General features: G+C 57.4%; 1 protein-coding gene across 1 annotated transcript in view; it reads right to left on the bottom strand.

Annotated features, from left to right (window-relative positions):
* LOC311521621 (F-box/WD repeat-containing protein 7-like) overlaps positions 1-14,850 on the bottom strand; it is a 37,964-nt gene extending 23,114 nt beyond the window's left edge. The window contains exons 1-2 of the mRNA XM_084630002.1: positions 14,639-14,850; positions 8,173-8,340 (exon numbers count right to left, since the gene is read on the bottom strand). Of these exons, the coding sequence (XP_084486128.1) occupies positions 8,173-8,340; positions 14,639-14,770 (300 nt within the window). The 5' untranslated portion in view covers positions 14,771-14,850. The remainder of the gene's footprint in view (positions 1-8,172; positions 8,341-14,638) is intronic.
* Positions 14,851-15,908: the final 1,058 nt, after the last annotated feature.

Genomic DNA, 15,908 nt, shown 5'->3' with positions numbered 1-15,908 from the left:
GTTCACGTCCATTACAATCAGGTGACTCACAAGCCTAAGTTCAGGAGTTGGGGTTGGAGTCTTCCACTGATTGGAGCACGGCTCGTCCGAAGGCTGCATCGTCTCTGGCCTGCTGGGTAATTGCATAGTGCATGATGAAAGTGTGGATGGAGGACCATGTTGCTGCTCTACAGATTCCCTGAGTGGAAACCTGAGCCAGAAATGCTGTTGATGAAGCCTGCGCCCTGGTGGAGTGCACAGTGCTTGGGGATACGGGAACCGCCGCCAGGTTGTAGCACTTCTGGATGCAGGACGTGATCCATGGTGAAATGCACTGTGATGACACAGGCAGACCTTTCATTCTGTTCGCCACTGCCACAAATAACTGGACCAATTTTCTGAATGGCTTCGTTCTCTCGATGTAGAAGGCTAGCGCCCTGCGGACATCCACAGTGTGTAGTCTCTGCTCCCTGCTGCTGGAATGAGGCTTCGGGTAGAATACTGGGAGAAAGATGTCCTGGTTGATGTGGAACTGCGACACAACCTTTGGGAGGAAAGCAGTATGGGGCCTGAGCTGAACAGTGTCCTTACAGAACACAGTGTAGGGAGGCTCTGAGATTAGGGCCCTGAGCTCAGACATCATCCTGGCTGAGGTTATGGCCACCAGGAACGCCACCTTGTACGAGAGGTAGAGCAGTGGGCACGTGCCAAGGGCTCGAAGGACGGTCTCATGAGAGAGGCCAGGACCAGGTTGAGGTCACAGGCCAGGACAGGCTGACGGACGTGAGGGTATAGCCTGTCGAGCCCTTTTAAAAACTGACTAAATCATGGGATTAGCAAACACAGAGCGGGCCCTCCTGGCTCACATAAGTAATGAAGGAACTGCTCAGCCGCTTGCTGATGCAAGAGCAAGGGGAAGTCCCAGCTACCGTCACTGACGGGAAGAAGGAACTGAGGAGGTAGTGGGTCGGCAGGGCTCTCTATTGAGTGCCATGAAGGCACGACTCCAGGGTGCGCCAAGGCCAACCCATGAACGCTGCTAAGGGAAAAATTCTCCGGCTACCATGAACGCAGCACGCACACACCTTATTGGAATGGACATGAATAAGCACTCGAAGAACCACCATTTTCTTCCAAGTCATCAGTGACTTGGAAACAGGTAATGACATCTCTGGGACTGCTGCGATCATTTAATCTGACTTCCTGTACGACACAGGGTATAGGCCATTGGACTTCCTTGAATTAAGTCCCTGTTTGAACTAGAGCAGATCTCAACCAATTTTGATTTAACAATTGCCAGTGCTGGAGAATCCACCATATCCCTGGGTAAACTGCTCCAATGGTTAAATTACCCTCAGTGTTAAAAATCTGCATCCCATTTCTATTCTGAATTTGTCTGGCTTCAACTTCTAGGCATTAGATCTTGTTATACCTTTGTCTCCTAGACTGAAGAGCCCTCTATTATAAAGTTTTGGTGTTTATTAACTATGATCAAGTCATCCCATCATGGAGCCGCAAGATCGCTGCTACACCCCCAGCTTCTAGGAAGAAGCCCTCCCATGTGCCAGACCCAAGGGGTCTCACTCTCTCTTCAGGGCAGGCCAGGTGGCATCACTGCCTCCTGAGACTGGACCTCTGGGACTTCCCGCTTCACGCCGTGAGCTCTGTTCAGCCAGTCCCACCGAGACAGACTCCTGCCAGAGAATGTGCATTCTGCAGGGTCAGTGCACGGCACTAGTATTGGCAGTGCCACTCAAGCCGCGTTTTCAGAACAGTTGAGTTTATTAGCCATCTGGCACACAGCACAGGAAGCCCTTAGGTCAGCACAGAGAAATACAAAACACAGACGATCCTGGTCAGTCCAGAGCCCAGCCAAGCCGTAGTGACTCCAGTTCCTGCTCAGTCTGACCTCCTTGATCAGTTCCCAGGTGAGAGAGCTCCCAGCCTTCTTCCAGAGCTCACACTTACTCCCCACCTCACACTGCCCAGTCTTTTGTTCTCAAGCTGGGGCCCTTGCTCAGCACCTCTGCTGAGAGGCAGGGAAATCCAGGAGTCACTGGCGCTTACATTGTCTCTCTGGCCTCTTTTTGCTCTGGTCTGGTTTTAACTAGGTCCTTAATGACACTGAGTTCCACCTAGAGAGAGAGGTGAAACACACACTCCTGTCTCTTAGTCTGTCCTGAGAGCAAACTTAATCCCTTCCCCCCAACCACTGGGTAACCATGCAACATACAGGGGAAACTGAGGCACACACAGGACTCATAAAAACACTACAGAAAATTCCCATTTTCTCACAACCCCTTAACCTGCTGTTTATCAAGCCAAACAGACTGAGATCCTGAGCGCTCTCTCTAGAAGACAGAATTTCCAATCCAGCAGTAATTCTAATGGCTCTTCTTGAATTGTGGACAGCAGAACCGGAAACAATATTTGAGTGGCAGTCGCACCAGTGCCAGATGCAGGTTACAGAACATCTTCCTCCTACACGGGATTCTTCTGTTTCTACATCCAAGGAGCACATGTTAGGATACAGATATTCAGGTCTGTCTGTAAAGGCTTAGACTCTAAGAATTTAGGTGTATTCTTATCACTTGGCTAGTTATAGAGGTATAAAAGAAAGAATCAAAATCACTGTCTGACTGTATAAGGCCTTTTCTCACTGTGACAGTCTGAGGCCTGTTCTTAGGCTGAGATCTCTGGCTAAGCAACAGATGCAGCCATAAGCTGGGAAGTGTAGGGTCACATCCTCACATTCCAACCTAGTCACATTGAAATAAGGTGCTATTGGGCTGTTAGGAATACAATCCTGTCCTGATAATGCCTATCACCTCCAGAGAAAGAGAAGTGCCTAGAAGATGTAAAAGGAAACTTAGTTTGATAGCATCCTGTCTGGCAAGAACTCACTTATCAATAGCTGGGATGTGAAATCCTCACTTCTGTATTGTTTTGTCATTATAGTTCCCACTTTGCTATTGTTTGTCTGTATAATCTCTGTCTGGTTTTGTGATTGTTCTTGTCTGCTGTATAATTAATTTTGCTGGGTGTAAACTAATTAAGGTGGTGGGATATAATTGGTTAAATAATCATGTTACAATATGTTAGGATTAAGAAAAGGAGTACTTGTGGCACCTTAGAGACATCTGATGAAGTGAGCTGTAGCTCACGAAAGCTCATGCTCAAATAAATTGGTTAGTCTCTAAGGTGCCACAAGTACTCCTTTTCTTTTTGCGAATACAGACTAACACGGCTGTTACTCTGAAACCTGTCACTATATAGTCTGCAGTCAATCAGGAAGTGGGGGGTGTGTGGGTGGGAAATGGGAACAGGGGTGGGGAAATTGGAATCATGTTTTGCTAAAGGGGGAAATGGGAACAGGGAATGGGAGTAAGAAAGTTGGAATCATGTTTGGCTAAGGGCAGGAATGGGAACAGGGACACAGGTGTAAGGCTCTGTGGTGTCAGAGTTGGGAAGGGGGACACTAAGGAAGGAAACTGGAATCATCCTTGCTGGAAGTTCACCCCAATAAACATCAAATTGTTTCACCTTTGGACTTTGGGTATTGTTGCTCTCTGTTCATGCGAGAAGGACCAGGGAAGTAAGTGGGTGAAGGAATAAGCCCCCTAACAGCACATCAGCCCTTTTGGCCACAGCATTGCAACTGGAGCTCATGCTCAGCTGATTATCCACCACGTGGGATCAGTTCCAGGTCCGGTTCTGTCCAGTGTCTCCACCAATAATTTAGCTAATGGCATAGAGAGTACACTTATAAAGTTTGCGGACGATACCAAGCTGAGAGGGGTTACCAAGGCTTTGGAGGACAGGGTTTAAATTCAAAATGATCTGGACAAACTGGAGAAATGGTCTGAAGTAAATAGGATGAAATTCAATAAGGACAAATGCAAAATACTCCATTTAGGAAGGAACAATCAGTTGCACACATACAGAATGGGACATGACTGCCTAGGAAGGAGTACTGCAGAAAGGGATCTGGGGGTCATAGTGGATCACTAGCTAAACAGTGTAACGCTGTTGCAAATAAAAACAAACATCATTCTGGGATATTGTGATGAAGTGGGAATGTTCTTAACGTTTTCTCGGAATACTGTGTGTGTGCCTCAGTTTCCTCTAGGCAGTTCTTAAGTATCTAGGTGGGAGGATAAGGGGGTGTGATTGTTGCAGAACCCTAGAGGGCCAGTGGGATGGTGTCTGCAAAGAGCATGGCCGATGCCCTGTCTCCTGGCAACTGATGGCCTGGGGCCCTCCCCTGCAAAGGTGGCAACTGAAGGGGTTGGAGAACAAAGATATCAGGTGGCCTCCTGGCTTGGGAAAGGGACAAAAGAAAGGAGGGGCTGGAGAGTTTCAGTTTGGAGCTGCTGGGAAAATGGAGGGAGGCCCAGATGGGTCTCTGGCCTCCCTCCCGCCAAGATGGACCTGACTGAGCAGTCCTGTTCTCTGTACCTACAAGCTCTGTTTTAGACCATGTTCCTGTCGTCTAATGAACCGTCTGTTTTACTGGCCGGCTGAGAGTCATGTCTGACTGCGGAGTTGGGGGGCAGGACCCTCTAGCTTCTCCAGGAGCCCCGCCTGAGCGGACTTACTGTGGGAAGCGCACGGAGGGGCAGAGGATGCTGAATGCTCCAAGGTCAGACCCAGGAAGGTGGAAGCCATGTGAGCTTCTTGCCCTGGAGACAGTCTGCTCAGAGAGAGGAGGCTCCCCCAGAGTCCTGCCTGGCTTCGTATGGAGTAGTTCCAGAGCACGGCCCAGAGACCCCGTGACAGATATATTAGCAGGAGTGTTGTAAGCAAGACACAAAAAGTAATTCTTCTGCTCTACTCTGCGTTGATTAGGCCTTAACTGGAGTATTGTGTCCGGTTCTGGGAGCCAAATTTCAGGAAAGATGTGGACAAATTGGAGAAAGTCCAGAGAAAAGCAACAAAAATGATCAAAGGTCTAGAAAACATGACCTATGAGGGAAGATGAAAAAATTGGGTTTGTTTGGTCTGCAGAAGAGAAGACTGAGAAGGGACGGGATAACAGTTTTCAAGTACATAAAAGGTTGTTACAAGGAGGAAGGAGAAAAATTGTTCTTCTTAACAGCTCAGGATAGGACAAGAAGCAATGGGCTTAAATTGCAGCAAAGGATGTTTAGTTTGGACATTAGGAAAAACTTCCTAACTGTCAGGGTGGTTAAGCACTGGAATAAATTACCTCTGGAGGTTGTGCAATCTCTACCATGGGAGATTTTTAAGAACAGGTTAGACAAACACCTGTCAAGGAGGATCTAGATCAGGGGCGTGCAAACTTTTTGGCCTGAGGGCCACACTGGGTTTCCGAAGTTGTATGGAGAGCTGGTTAAAGGAGGCTGTCCACACCCCCGCCCCCTGAGCACCACCCCGAACTCCCCTGCCCTCTCTCCAACCCCCCTGCTCCTTGCCCCCTTACTGCGCTGCCTGGAGCACTGGTGGTCAGCCACACCACTGCGCAGCACAGAGCACCGGGTCAGGCCGTGGCTCTGCAAGAGCCCTGCCACCCAGAGCATTGTGCCGGCGGCGCAGTGAGCTGAGGCTGCAGGGGAGGGGGAACAGCAGGGGAGGGGCCAGGGGCTAGCCTACTGGGCCAGGAGCTCAGGGACCAGGTAGGAGGGTCCCGCGGGCTGTAGTTTGCCCACCTCTGGTCTAGATAATACTTGGTCCTGCCATGATTGCAAGTGACTGGACCAGATGGCCTCTCACAGTCCCTTCCAATCCTACCATTCAATATTTCCATGTCCCCCCCAACTTTTTCTCAGAGTCACGGCTAGTATCCTATCTTGTGCTTTATCTATTAGGACATTGATCCATGAGCATTTAAGATCATTTTCTTTCTAGCTGTTAATGATTTGGGAACAGGCAATGCCATTTTTGACATTAAGTGCCACCCTGCCCTCTCTTTATTGGTCCCATTGATTTTGATATCCCACCAAGTTGCTGTAACACTAACTAGATCCAATTTACGCTCAGGAATGACCAATTCCAATTCTTTTTACTTGTTCCCAGGCTCCCAATATTGGCATATAGGCAATTCAATCCTTTCTTCTCTTCGCATCCTTTGTTCTCCACATTATCATCTGCCGAGTGGTCAGATCTTCCCTCTTTTTACCCGCCCCCCCTGCTGGTATTGGTTTAAAACCCTCCGGACTCCCCAAAAGAAGCAGTCTGAAACTCTCTTTGTGGGCACACTGGATTTTCTTGCAGGTTGGGCTGGGCAGCCATCCACAGGTGTGCCCTGTACACCTCACCATTCCTGTCACCAAGCTAGACTCTCACAGATCTCTTATGAGTATGCATCCGATGAAGTGAGCTGTAGCTCACGAAAGCTTATGCTCAAATAAATAAACAGCAACTAACACGGCTGTTACTCTGAAACAGATCTCTTAAACAGTAATCATGCTGAGGACTTGCTATCGGAATTCCTCCTTGTCCTCTTCTCTCCGGTGGTCACAGCCCGTCCACCTCATCTGCCTCCGCCTGTGCAGAACACCACCCTGACCTCTTGCCTCAGGTGAATAGATTATTTAATGGTCCCTTCTGGACTTGAATCTATGAATCTGCCCTTACTCCCCTCATTCTCAGTGAAGATACTATGGCAGCCCCCCCCAGCCTGCCTGGCATGCTCTGCTGTCTGGCTGCCATCTCCCGGCTCAGTGCAGGCTCCTCCATGTGAAGACCGGGCAGACTGTGGGATGGCAGAGAGGCCTTTCCTACTGCCCCACGCTCTGACAGAGACCGACCATGGAAGGGGCATAGGTGCTCCGAGCCCATCACCCTGCTCCTCACTTCGGCGGCTGGAGGGTGAAGGGGCTACAGCTCAGGACCCCACTGTACAAGGAGGGCAGGCTGCAGGGCTCCTGCATGCAATGGGGCTCAAAGAGCTGTGCCTGCACAGGGAGAGGGAGGGGCACAGGACATGAAGACCAGGCTTCCTCAGCCCCCTTCTCTCATATGCTGCCTCCAGAGAAAGGCCACACCTGCCAAGGTGGGTCGAGGAAGGGGAGCCATTGCTGAACCCCGAACACTGCCTGCTGGCTCTGGGGTGAAGGAGTGCTTAGCACAGCAACCAGGGACTGCCCTCTCTTCCCACTGGGCATCAGGAGCAGGCTGCAGGAGACATTGCCCCAGGGACCTCCCAGAGCGAAGTGGTAGGGGATGCCAGCTGGGGTGCAGACACTCTGTGAGCTGCTCCGAGCGGCAGCGGGATGGCTCCAGCCCGGACGGCCCAGCCTGCCCTCCCCGTGCAGGGCAAACAGAAAGGGCTGTTTCTGCTCTGGGGAAGCGTTTCCTCGGCCTCTGCCGGGGAGTGATGCCTGGATAAGGGAGCACTGGGGAGTGACTGCAGGGTTGAGACGCAGAGTCTGCTCCAGGCCTGAGCAGGCTGCTGCCCAGAGCTGGCACGCCTGCCCCTGTGCACTAGCCTGGGCGGGGTCTGGTCTGGGCAACAACCTCAGGAAGCCAGGGCATAGCTGCTCTCAGGCCAGTACAGCAGTGCCAGGTCTTGGGGCCAGAAGCGCTCTCTGTGGCCAGAGCACAGCCCTGGTCGGGGACTCTGGGGCGGAGCAGGCTGCCATGGATCACCCCCGCCAGAGGCAGAGCACTCACAGGAGCCAGCCCTTGAGCTCTGGTGCCAAGGGGTGTGGCTCAGCCCCCCCCCCCCCCCCAGCAATGCCAGCGCCATGCTCTCTTTGGGGCGCCACACCAGAGAGGAAGGTAACGTCCCTGGCAGGCTACCAGGGATGTTACAGATGGATCAGTAGTCTCAGCAACTTTCAGTGCCTCCCCCACCCAGGAGGCTAAGACAGAGAATCACAGAATCATAGAATCTCAGGGTTGGAAAGGATCTCAGGAGATCATCTCGTCCAACCCCCCGCTCAAAGCAGGACCAATCCCCAATTTTTGCCCCAGATCCCTAAATGGCCCCCTCAAGGACTGAACTCACAACCCTGGGTTTAGCAGGCCAAAGCTCAAACCACTGAGCTATCCCTCCCCGCATTAAAATGATGAAAAAGATTCTGTGCAAATGAAACTCCCATGGGTACCTGCCTCCCTTCACAATAATGGCTGGACTCCTCCGACTCGGAGAGCCAGACACCCTCCCCCAACTGGGCACCCACTGGGCACCCCCGCAGCAGAGGCAGAGCATGGCCCGCGGCTCCCTACCTGAGGCGCGGGGGCACTGTGCCCCTGTTGGCTGGGGCTCCCACCAGGAGCCTCCTCGCTGCTTGGCCTCCTCCTGCAGGTCATGCGCTGGCTGTTCAGCTCCAGGATCCGGGTGGTGATGCCCTTGACGTGCAGCAGGTCATCCAGTGAGTTGAAGCCCTTCAGCTCCTGCCAGGGAACAAGCAGGACTCAGCTTGGCGTCGGGCCGAGCTTGGGCAGCCCCACACCAGAGCTTACCTGGAGCCCCCCCTTCTCCCCAGGGCTCTCTGTGCCCTCCCAGGAAGATACTTCCCAGCTGGAGCCCTCTCTCTGCAGGGTGCTCCCCCGAGATTCCCCTGCAGTCACCCCGATTACCCCCAGCCAGCACAGCTCAGCTCACACCTGGTCATCCGTGGGCCCTGCTGCCCAGCTGCCCTCCCGCAGATCCAGGACCCTATGCCCACGCCACACATGCTTCTCCCCTCACGCCCTCCCTGGCCCTCACAATGCCTAGGTGAGCCCAACTGCATGCTCCTCTGGGGGAGGCGCCCTGAGCTGGGACTGTGGCGGGGATGGGGGCAGAGGAGGGGCTGAAACACCTGGGAAGAGGAATTTTGTCTCTCTACCTGACAAGCCCCTGACCCAGCCCCAGATCTTCTGCCCCACGTTTCTTTGCCCCCTTACCCCTCCCACTCCTGGGAACAGGAACCAACCCCCCAAAGGGGAGTGGAAAAAACCCCCGGGGCTGGGGCCCACACTGCGCCCTCCTGGGTACAAGCACACTTCTCCAGGTTTCCAAACAGGATCCAGCAGCAGAGAGGCCTAGACAGGGAGCTGAGGAGAGGGGATCCCCTAGGGGTCTGGGGGAGAAGGTGTCTACTTCACAGATAGACAGGGACTTGCCCTGGGGAGGGGACACCCTCCCAGGATACAGGGGGAAGCTCCCTGCCGGCTCGTCTCTAGGCAGCTGGTGGCTGGCAGATGCCGTCCAGGTGCCCAGACAGGGCAGTTTGGAATCCAAGCATCTGTGACACCTACCACACCCACAATCTCTCACAAATCCCACACCCCACCCCACCCCAGTCCCTCAGGCTCAAGCGCCTTTGCTAGGAAACTGAGGGAGACAGGCCCAGGCTCTGACCCCAGGGCACACCCGGGCCTCGCACAAACCCTCACGTCTGGCTCTCTGTGGGCTGGATGGCATGCCAGGAACACAGGTCTCATGGAACCAGGACTGGGGCCACACTGCATGCTGGGGGCCCCGCTCCCTGCACACCATGCCATGGCCCTGCACCTGGCTGCACAGTCGGCTAGGCCTATGGTCTCTGTGGAGAGGGCGCTGAGGGAGCAGGAGGCTGCTGCCCAGAACCTACCAGGGTCCCCATACTGCCCACCTTCCCCACCAAGTGTCTGCAGGCAGGACAAACAGACTGATAGAGGGGGACTACAGGCCCCCGAGTCCTTCGTGGTACTCAATACCCTGAAAACGAGAGCACCATCTGCCTGATGGCACCATGGTGAGGAGCATGCCGCAAATTCCTTGTTCTGGTGTCACCAGGGTAGAAGGATCCATGGCCTGCATGGTCCCTTCCCTCCTCTTCTCCCCCTCACCCCTGGCACAGAGTCAGGGGGCACAGCCCAATAGCCAGCACAAGCTAGGCTGGATGGCTTGCACTGAAGAGAATCTGCCTTCAAGACTGGCTCTGACAGGAAGGAGCAGGGACTAGGCCAGAAGCTCCGTATGCTGACAGCCAGGCAAGCCCCCTCCATGGTAATCTATGCAGGCATCCTCCCATGCACATTGCCTGTCCCAGGGCCCCTCAGCCACAGCAAATGGAGCCAGAGCTGCATGCCATGTGAGGCCCTGCCAGCCAGGGTGCACAGCCTGGCCCAGCACTGCCGCCGCACTGACAGCCCTGCTCAGCCTCCCCCACCCAGAGAGGGAGTGCAAGGACCTACTGAGCAGCGCTGGCTCACCAGCTGCAGACAGTGTCCTCTGCACTGCTCACCCACTGTGCCCTGGCCTGCAGGGACTTCCCACCTCTGAGGCCACTGGCCAGGTGAGCTGTGCTAAGAGAGGTCCCCCGCTGACCCCTCAGACAGCAGCCCAGACTCTGATGTTCAGTGCCAAATACCACCGGTCATTGGTGCTGCCACCCCCTGGTGCCCCATGCTCTAGGGCAGAGGTGGGCAAACTACGGCCCGCGGGACCCTCCTGCCTGGCCCCTGAGCTCCTGGTCCGGGAGGCTAGCCCCCGGCCCCTCCCCTGCAGCCTCAGCTCACTGCGCCACCGGCGCAGTGCTCTGGGTGACAGGGCTCTTGCAGAGCCGCAGCCTGACGCGGGGCTCTGTGCTGCGCGCTGGTGTGACTGGCTCCAGCCGGGCGGTGCGGCTGCCTGTCCTGGTGCTCTGTGCTGTGCGGCGGTGTGACTGGCTCCAGCCGGGCGGAGCGGCTGCCTGTCCTGGTGCTCTGTGCTGCGCGGTGGTGTGGCTGGCTCCAGCCGGGTGGCGCGGCTGCCTGTCCTGGTGCTCTGTGCTGCGCGGTGGTGTGACTGGCTCCAGCGGGGCGGCTGCCTGTCCTGGTGCTCTGTGCTGTGCGGTGGTGTGACTGGCTCCAGCAGGGCGGCTGCCTGTCCTGGTGCTCTGTGCTGTGCGGTGGTGTGACTGGCTCCAGCGGGGCGGCTGCCTGTCCTGGTGCTCTGTGCTGTGCGGTGGTGTGACTGGCTCCAGCAGGGCGGCTGCCTGTCCTGGTGCTCTGTGCTGTGCGGTGGTGTGACTGGCTCCAGCCGGGTGGCGCGGCTGCCTGTCCTGGTGCTCTGTGCTGCGCAGTGGTGTGACTGGCTCCAGCGGGGCGGTGCGACTGCCTGTCCTGGTGCTCGGGGCGGTGCGGTGGTGTGGCTGGCTCCAGCCGGGTGGCGTGGCTGCCTGTCCTGGTGCTCTGTGCTGCGCGGTGGTGTGACTGGCTCCAGCCGGGTGGCGCGGCTGCCTGTCCTGGTGCTCTGTGCTGCGCAGTGGTGTGACTGGCTCCAGCGGGGCGGTGCGACTGCCTGTCCTGGTGCTCGGGGCGGTGCGGTGGTGTGGCTGGCTCCAGCCGGGTGGCGTGGCTGCCTGTCCTGGTGCTCTGTGCTGCGCAGTGGTGTGACTGGCTCCAGCGGGGCGGCGCGGCTGCCTGTCCTGGTGCTCTGGGCAGCGCGGCTGTAGCCCCGCCAGCCACCAATGCTCCAAGCAGTGCGGTAAGGGGGCAGGGAGCGGGGGGGTTGAATAGAGGGCAGGGAAGTTTGGGGTTGTGCTCAGGGGGCCGGGGTGCGGACAGCCTCCCCTAACTGGCCCTCCATACGATTTCAGAAACCCGATGTAGCCCTCAGGCCAAAAACTTTGCCTGCCCCTGCTCTAGGGTACCAAGAGCGGAGATCTGGGGTCGGGAGGGACTGAAACAGGAAGGGTCCCTGCTAGAGGGACAATAAAGCCTGGCTCTTTGACACTTCTTACAGGTGAGAGACATCAGCTGGAGTCTCCTAGTAGCACGGTCTGTCCCCACAAGAGTGGCTGGCCAGGATTCACCCAGGGGCCCATCCAGCCCAGCCTCCTGCCTCCGTTGGGGCCAGACCCTACTGCTTCCAAGACAGGAGTGCAGCCATGGGAAGTTCTGAAATAGCACGCCCCTTGAGGAGCTCTCCACCCACGTAACAGAGGTTAAAGCTCCTATGCTTTCAGCGACAGTTTGTTACACTGTGAACAATCATTTCCTTAACTCAGTTCTCACGTGCCTACAGGGTCTTTGATCCCTGCACCATACAGCGGGCCTCCGACAGCACCCAGGAATGAACCCCTCTTGCCATTCTGGGGGACCACGCCACAGCATTAGCCTTACCCTCAGGCTCATTCCTTCTAAGCTCAGTTTCTTTTTAAACACACACAGCAGGCTGCAAAGAGAGGCCCAGGCACTCCAGGGAGGGTCAGTGGTAACGCTGCCCATGCAGCCAGAATTGCACCTGGTCACACATGGCCCCAGCTCCGCTCCCCGGCACACGTGCAGCCTAACGACAGGACTGCACACTGATTTCAACGGGACCCCACCTCTCTGTGGCCAGACTCTATTTGCAGCGATGGCAGCATAAGCCCATAGTAGCTCTGGGGAGGCCATGGAGCGGTCCCATGCGTGTGCAGGCTGGGCCCAGCCAAGAAGGCAGGGGCCCATGTGCAGCAGGGCCAATCCCAGTCAGGCACTGAAAGCCACCCTGGAAGGAGAGGTGAGAACTCTACTGAGCACCTGGCAATTTCTGGCAGAGCAGGCAGGGGCACCAGCAGCCTTCCCACTATCATCAGCTACTTATATATACGCTCTCCCCACAGCCAAACCACCACACTTGCCCCCAAGGGACGCCAGCCTCCCACCCCCTCCAGGAAGTCAAACCCCAAACAGAGCCTTCCCCACCCTGCTGGGGACATCAAACCCCACAGGGCAGCCCTGCTCACTCGCCTCAGCAGTCAGTATCATCCTTCAATCTCATTGGCTCCCCCATCCCACAAATACTCAGCCCCCCTCCCCAGCCTACCCACCCACCTCCCTTGCTGCTCTCTCCTGTGCATTCTCCACATCCTGCACATCAGACTCAAGTCCCAGCACAGCCCACCTCCAGCCTGCCCTCTGACTTTCAGAAGGGCCATGTAGCCACAGTGACTGTGGGAGGAAGAGAGGCAGAGCAGGCCTTCCACAGCTCCCAGGGAATGGCCGAACAAGGGGCTGGACGAGATGACCTCTTGAGGTCAATCCTGCCCTACATTTCTGGGAGTCTCTGAGATGGGGATGAGCATGCAGCAGGGAGGGGAGCCTGAGGTTGCACAAGAAAGTTTAACCAGTTGCACTGGTGTAGTTGATCTAGGTACACCAGTATAAACACCCATGGGGACACTCTTACTCCAGTACAAAGGTGGCTTTATTCGGTTTACCTTGAACCACTTCTCAAGCGACAAAATCAGTGTTGAAAACAGGCTCTCTTATACTAGAACAAGAGTGTCTACGCAGGGGGTTAGACCGGTAGAACTAGAGTAGTTTAAACCTGCACCTGAGCTCATATCCAAATTGTGCCATAGAATCCTTATGGATAGTGATTCCATGCTCGAATAATAAGATGACAGAAGCCCACTGCAGTTCAGAAAGGGGAACTACACGACACTGAGGAAGTTAATGAAACGGAAATTAAAAGGTCCAGCGCCAAAAGTGAAATCCCTGCAAGCTGCATGGAAACTTTTTAAAGACACCATAACAGAGGCTCAACTTAAATGTATACCCCAAATTAAAAACCATAGAAAGAGAACAACAGAAGTGTCACCACAAAGTAAAAGAAGCAGTGAGAGGCAAAAAAGCATCCTTTAAAAAGTGGAAGTTAAATCCTTGTGAGGAAAATAGAAAGGAGCATAAACTCTGGCAAGTGAAATATAAAAATATAATTAGGAAGGCCAAAAAAGAATTTGAAGAACACCTAGCTAAAGACTCAAAAAGTAACAGCAAACAATTTTTATGTCCATCAGAAGCAGGAAGCTGCTCAACAACCACTGAGGCCACCGGAGGATGGAGATGCTCAAGGGCCGTAACTAAGGCGACGGGTTTGTCGCAGGTACTTTTAGTACAAGTCATGGACAGGTCACGGCAGAAAACAAAAATGTAGGACTGCGACCTGTCCATGACTTGTGCTATATACCCCGCACAGCCCCCCTCCGCCCCCGGGCCCCCCCGCAGAACCCCCCCTCCCCACGGCCCCCCGCACAGCCCCCCTCCCCACGGCCCGGGACGCCGCACAGCCCCCCTCCGTCCCCCGGTATCCCCCTGCACAGCCCCCTCTCTCCACTCCCCGGGCCCCCGCACAGCCCCCCTCTGCCCCCGGGCCCCCGCACAGCCCCCTCTCTCCACGGCCCCCCGCACAGCCCCCTCTCTCCACGGCCCGGGCCCCCGCACAGCCCCCCTCCCCACGGCCCGGGACGCCGCACAGCCCCCCTTCGTCCCCCGGTATCCCCCTGCACAGCCCCCTCTCTCCACTCCCCGGGCCCCCGCACAGCCCCCCTCCCCACGGCCCGGGACGCCGCACAGCCCCCCTCCGCCCCCGGTATCCCCCCCCACAGCCCCCTCTCTCCACCCCCCGGGCCCCCGCACAGGCCCCCTCCCCACGGCCCCCCGCACAGCCCCCCTTCGTCCCCCGGTATCCCCCTGCACAGCCCCCTCTCTCCACTCCCCGGGCCCCCGCACAGCCCCCCTCCCCACGGCCCCCCGCACAGCCCCCCTCCGTCCCCCGGTATCCCTCCCCACGGCCCGGTACCCCCCCACACCCCGGGCCCCCCCACGGCCCCCCTCTGCCCCCGGGCCCCCGCACAGCCCCCCTCCCCACGGCCCGGGACGCCGCACAGCCCCCCTCCGTCCCCCACTATCCCCCCCCACAGCCCCCTCTCTCCCCGGGCCCCCGCACAGCCCCCCCCCGCACAGCCCCCCCCACCTCTCTCTTGCGCACGATGCCCCGGGCCCGGCGCCGGCCGATGCCGCTCAGCGCCCCCTCCAGCTCGGACACCCCGGCGTGGTTGATGTCCAGCTTCCCCCCGCCGGGGCCCGGGCCCCCCGGACCCGACATCGCGGGGCAGGAAACACCGCGGCCCCGCAGGCCCGTCCGCACTGCGCACGCGCCCGAGGCCCTCGCGGACAGCCGCACTGCGCACGCGCCCGAACAGGCCCCGCCGCGGAAGGGAGCAGCCGCCGGCCAGTCTGAGCATGCGCGCAACCGGCGCAGCTTGTGCCCCGCCGAACTACAATCCCCACAAGGCACTGCGAGGCGATTGAACAAAAACTTTATTGGTATAAAGTGAACAGTGAAAACGACAGGCTCCCGGCGGCGGGCTCGGGGGGCCGCCCGCCCTTCTCCCCGACCGAGCAGTGACAGCCCCCAGCCGCCCCCACACACACACCGCCCCCCCTCCTCTCGACACACACACACACACACACAGCCCGCCCCACACCGCCCCCCCTCCTCTCGACACACACACACACACACACACCCCGCCCCACACCGCCCCCCCTCCTCTCCACACACACACACACCGCCCCCCCTCCTCTCGACACACACACACACACACACACAGCCCGCCCCACACCGCCCCCCTCCTCTCGGCACACACACACACACACACACACAGCCCGCCCCGCACCGCCCCCCCTCCTCTCCCCACACACACACACACACACACACACACACAGCCCGCCCCACACCGCCCCCCCTCCTCTCCACACACACACACACCGCCCCCCCTCCTCTCGACACACACACACACACAGCCCGCCCCACACCGCCCCCCTCCTCTCGGCACACACACACACACACACACACACAGCCCGCCCCACACCGCCCCCCCTCCTCTCCACACACACACACACACACACACACACACACACACACAGCCCGCCCCACACCGCCCCCCTCCTCTCGGCACACACACACACACACACAGCCCGCCCCACACCGCCCCCCCTCCTCTCCACACACACACACACACAGCCCGCCCCACACCGCCCCCCCTCCTCTCGACACACACACACACACACACACACCCCGCCCCACACCGCCCCCCCTCCTCTCCACACACACACACACACACAGCCCGCCCCGCACCGCCCCCCCTCCTCTCCCCACACACACACACACACACAGCCCGCCCCGCACCGCCCCCCTCCTCTCGGCACACACACACACACACAGCCCGCCCCACACCGCCCCC

The sequence above is a fragment of the Lepidochelys olivacea genome (genome assembly GCF_965140295.1).
Source record: "Lepidochelys olivacea isolate rLepOli2 genome assembly, chromosome: 1".
Taxonomy (NCBI): domain Eukaryota; kingdom Metazoa; phylum Chordata; order Testudines; family Cheloniidae; genus Lepidochelys; species Lepidochelys olivacea.
Note: the sequence above shows the minus strand (reverse complement) of the source record. Positions and strands in the feature narration are given on the sequence as shown.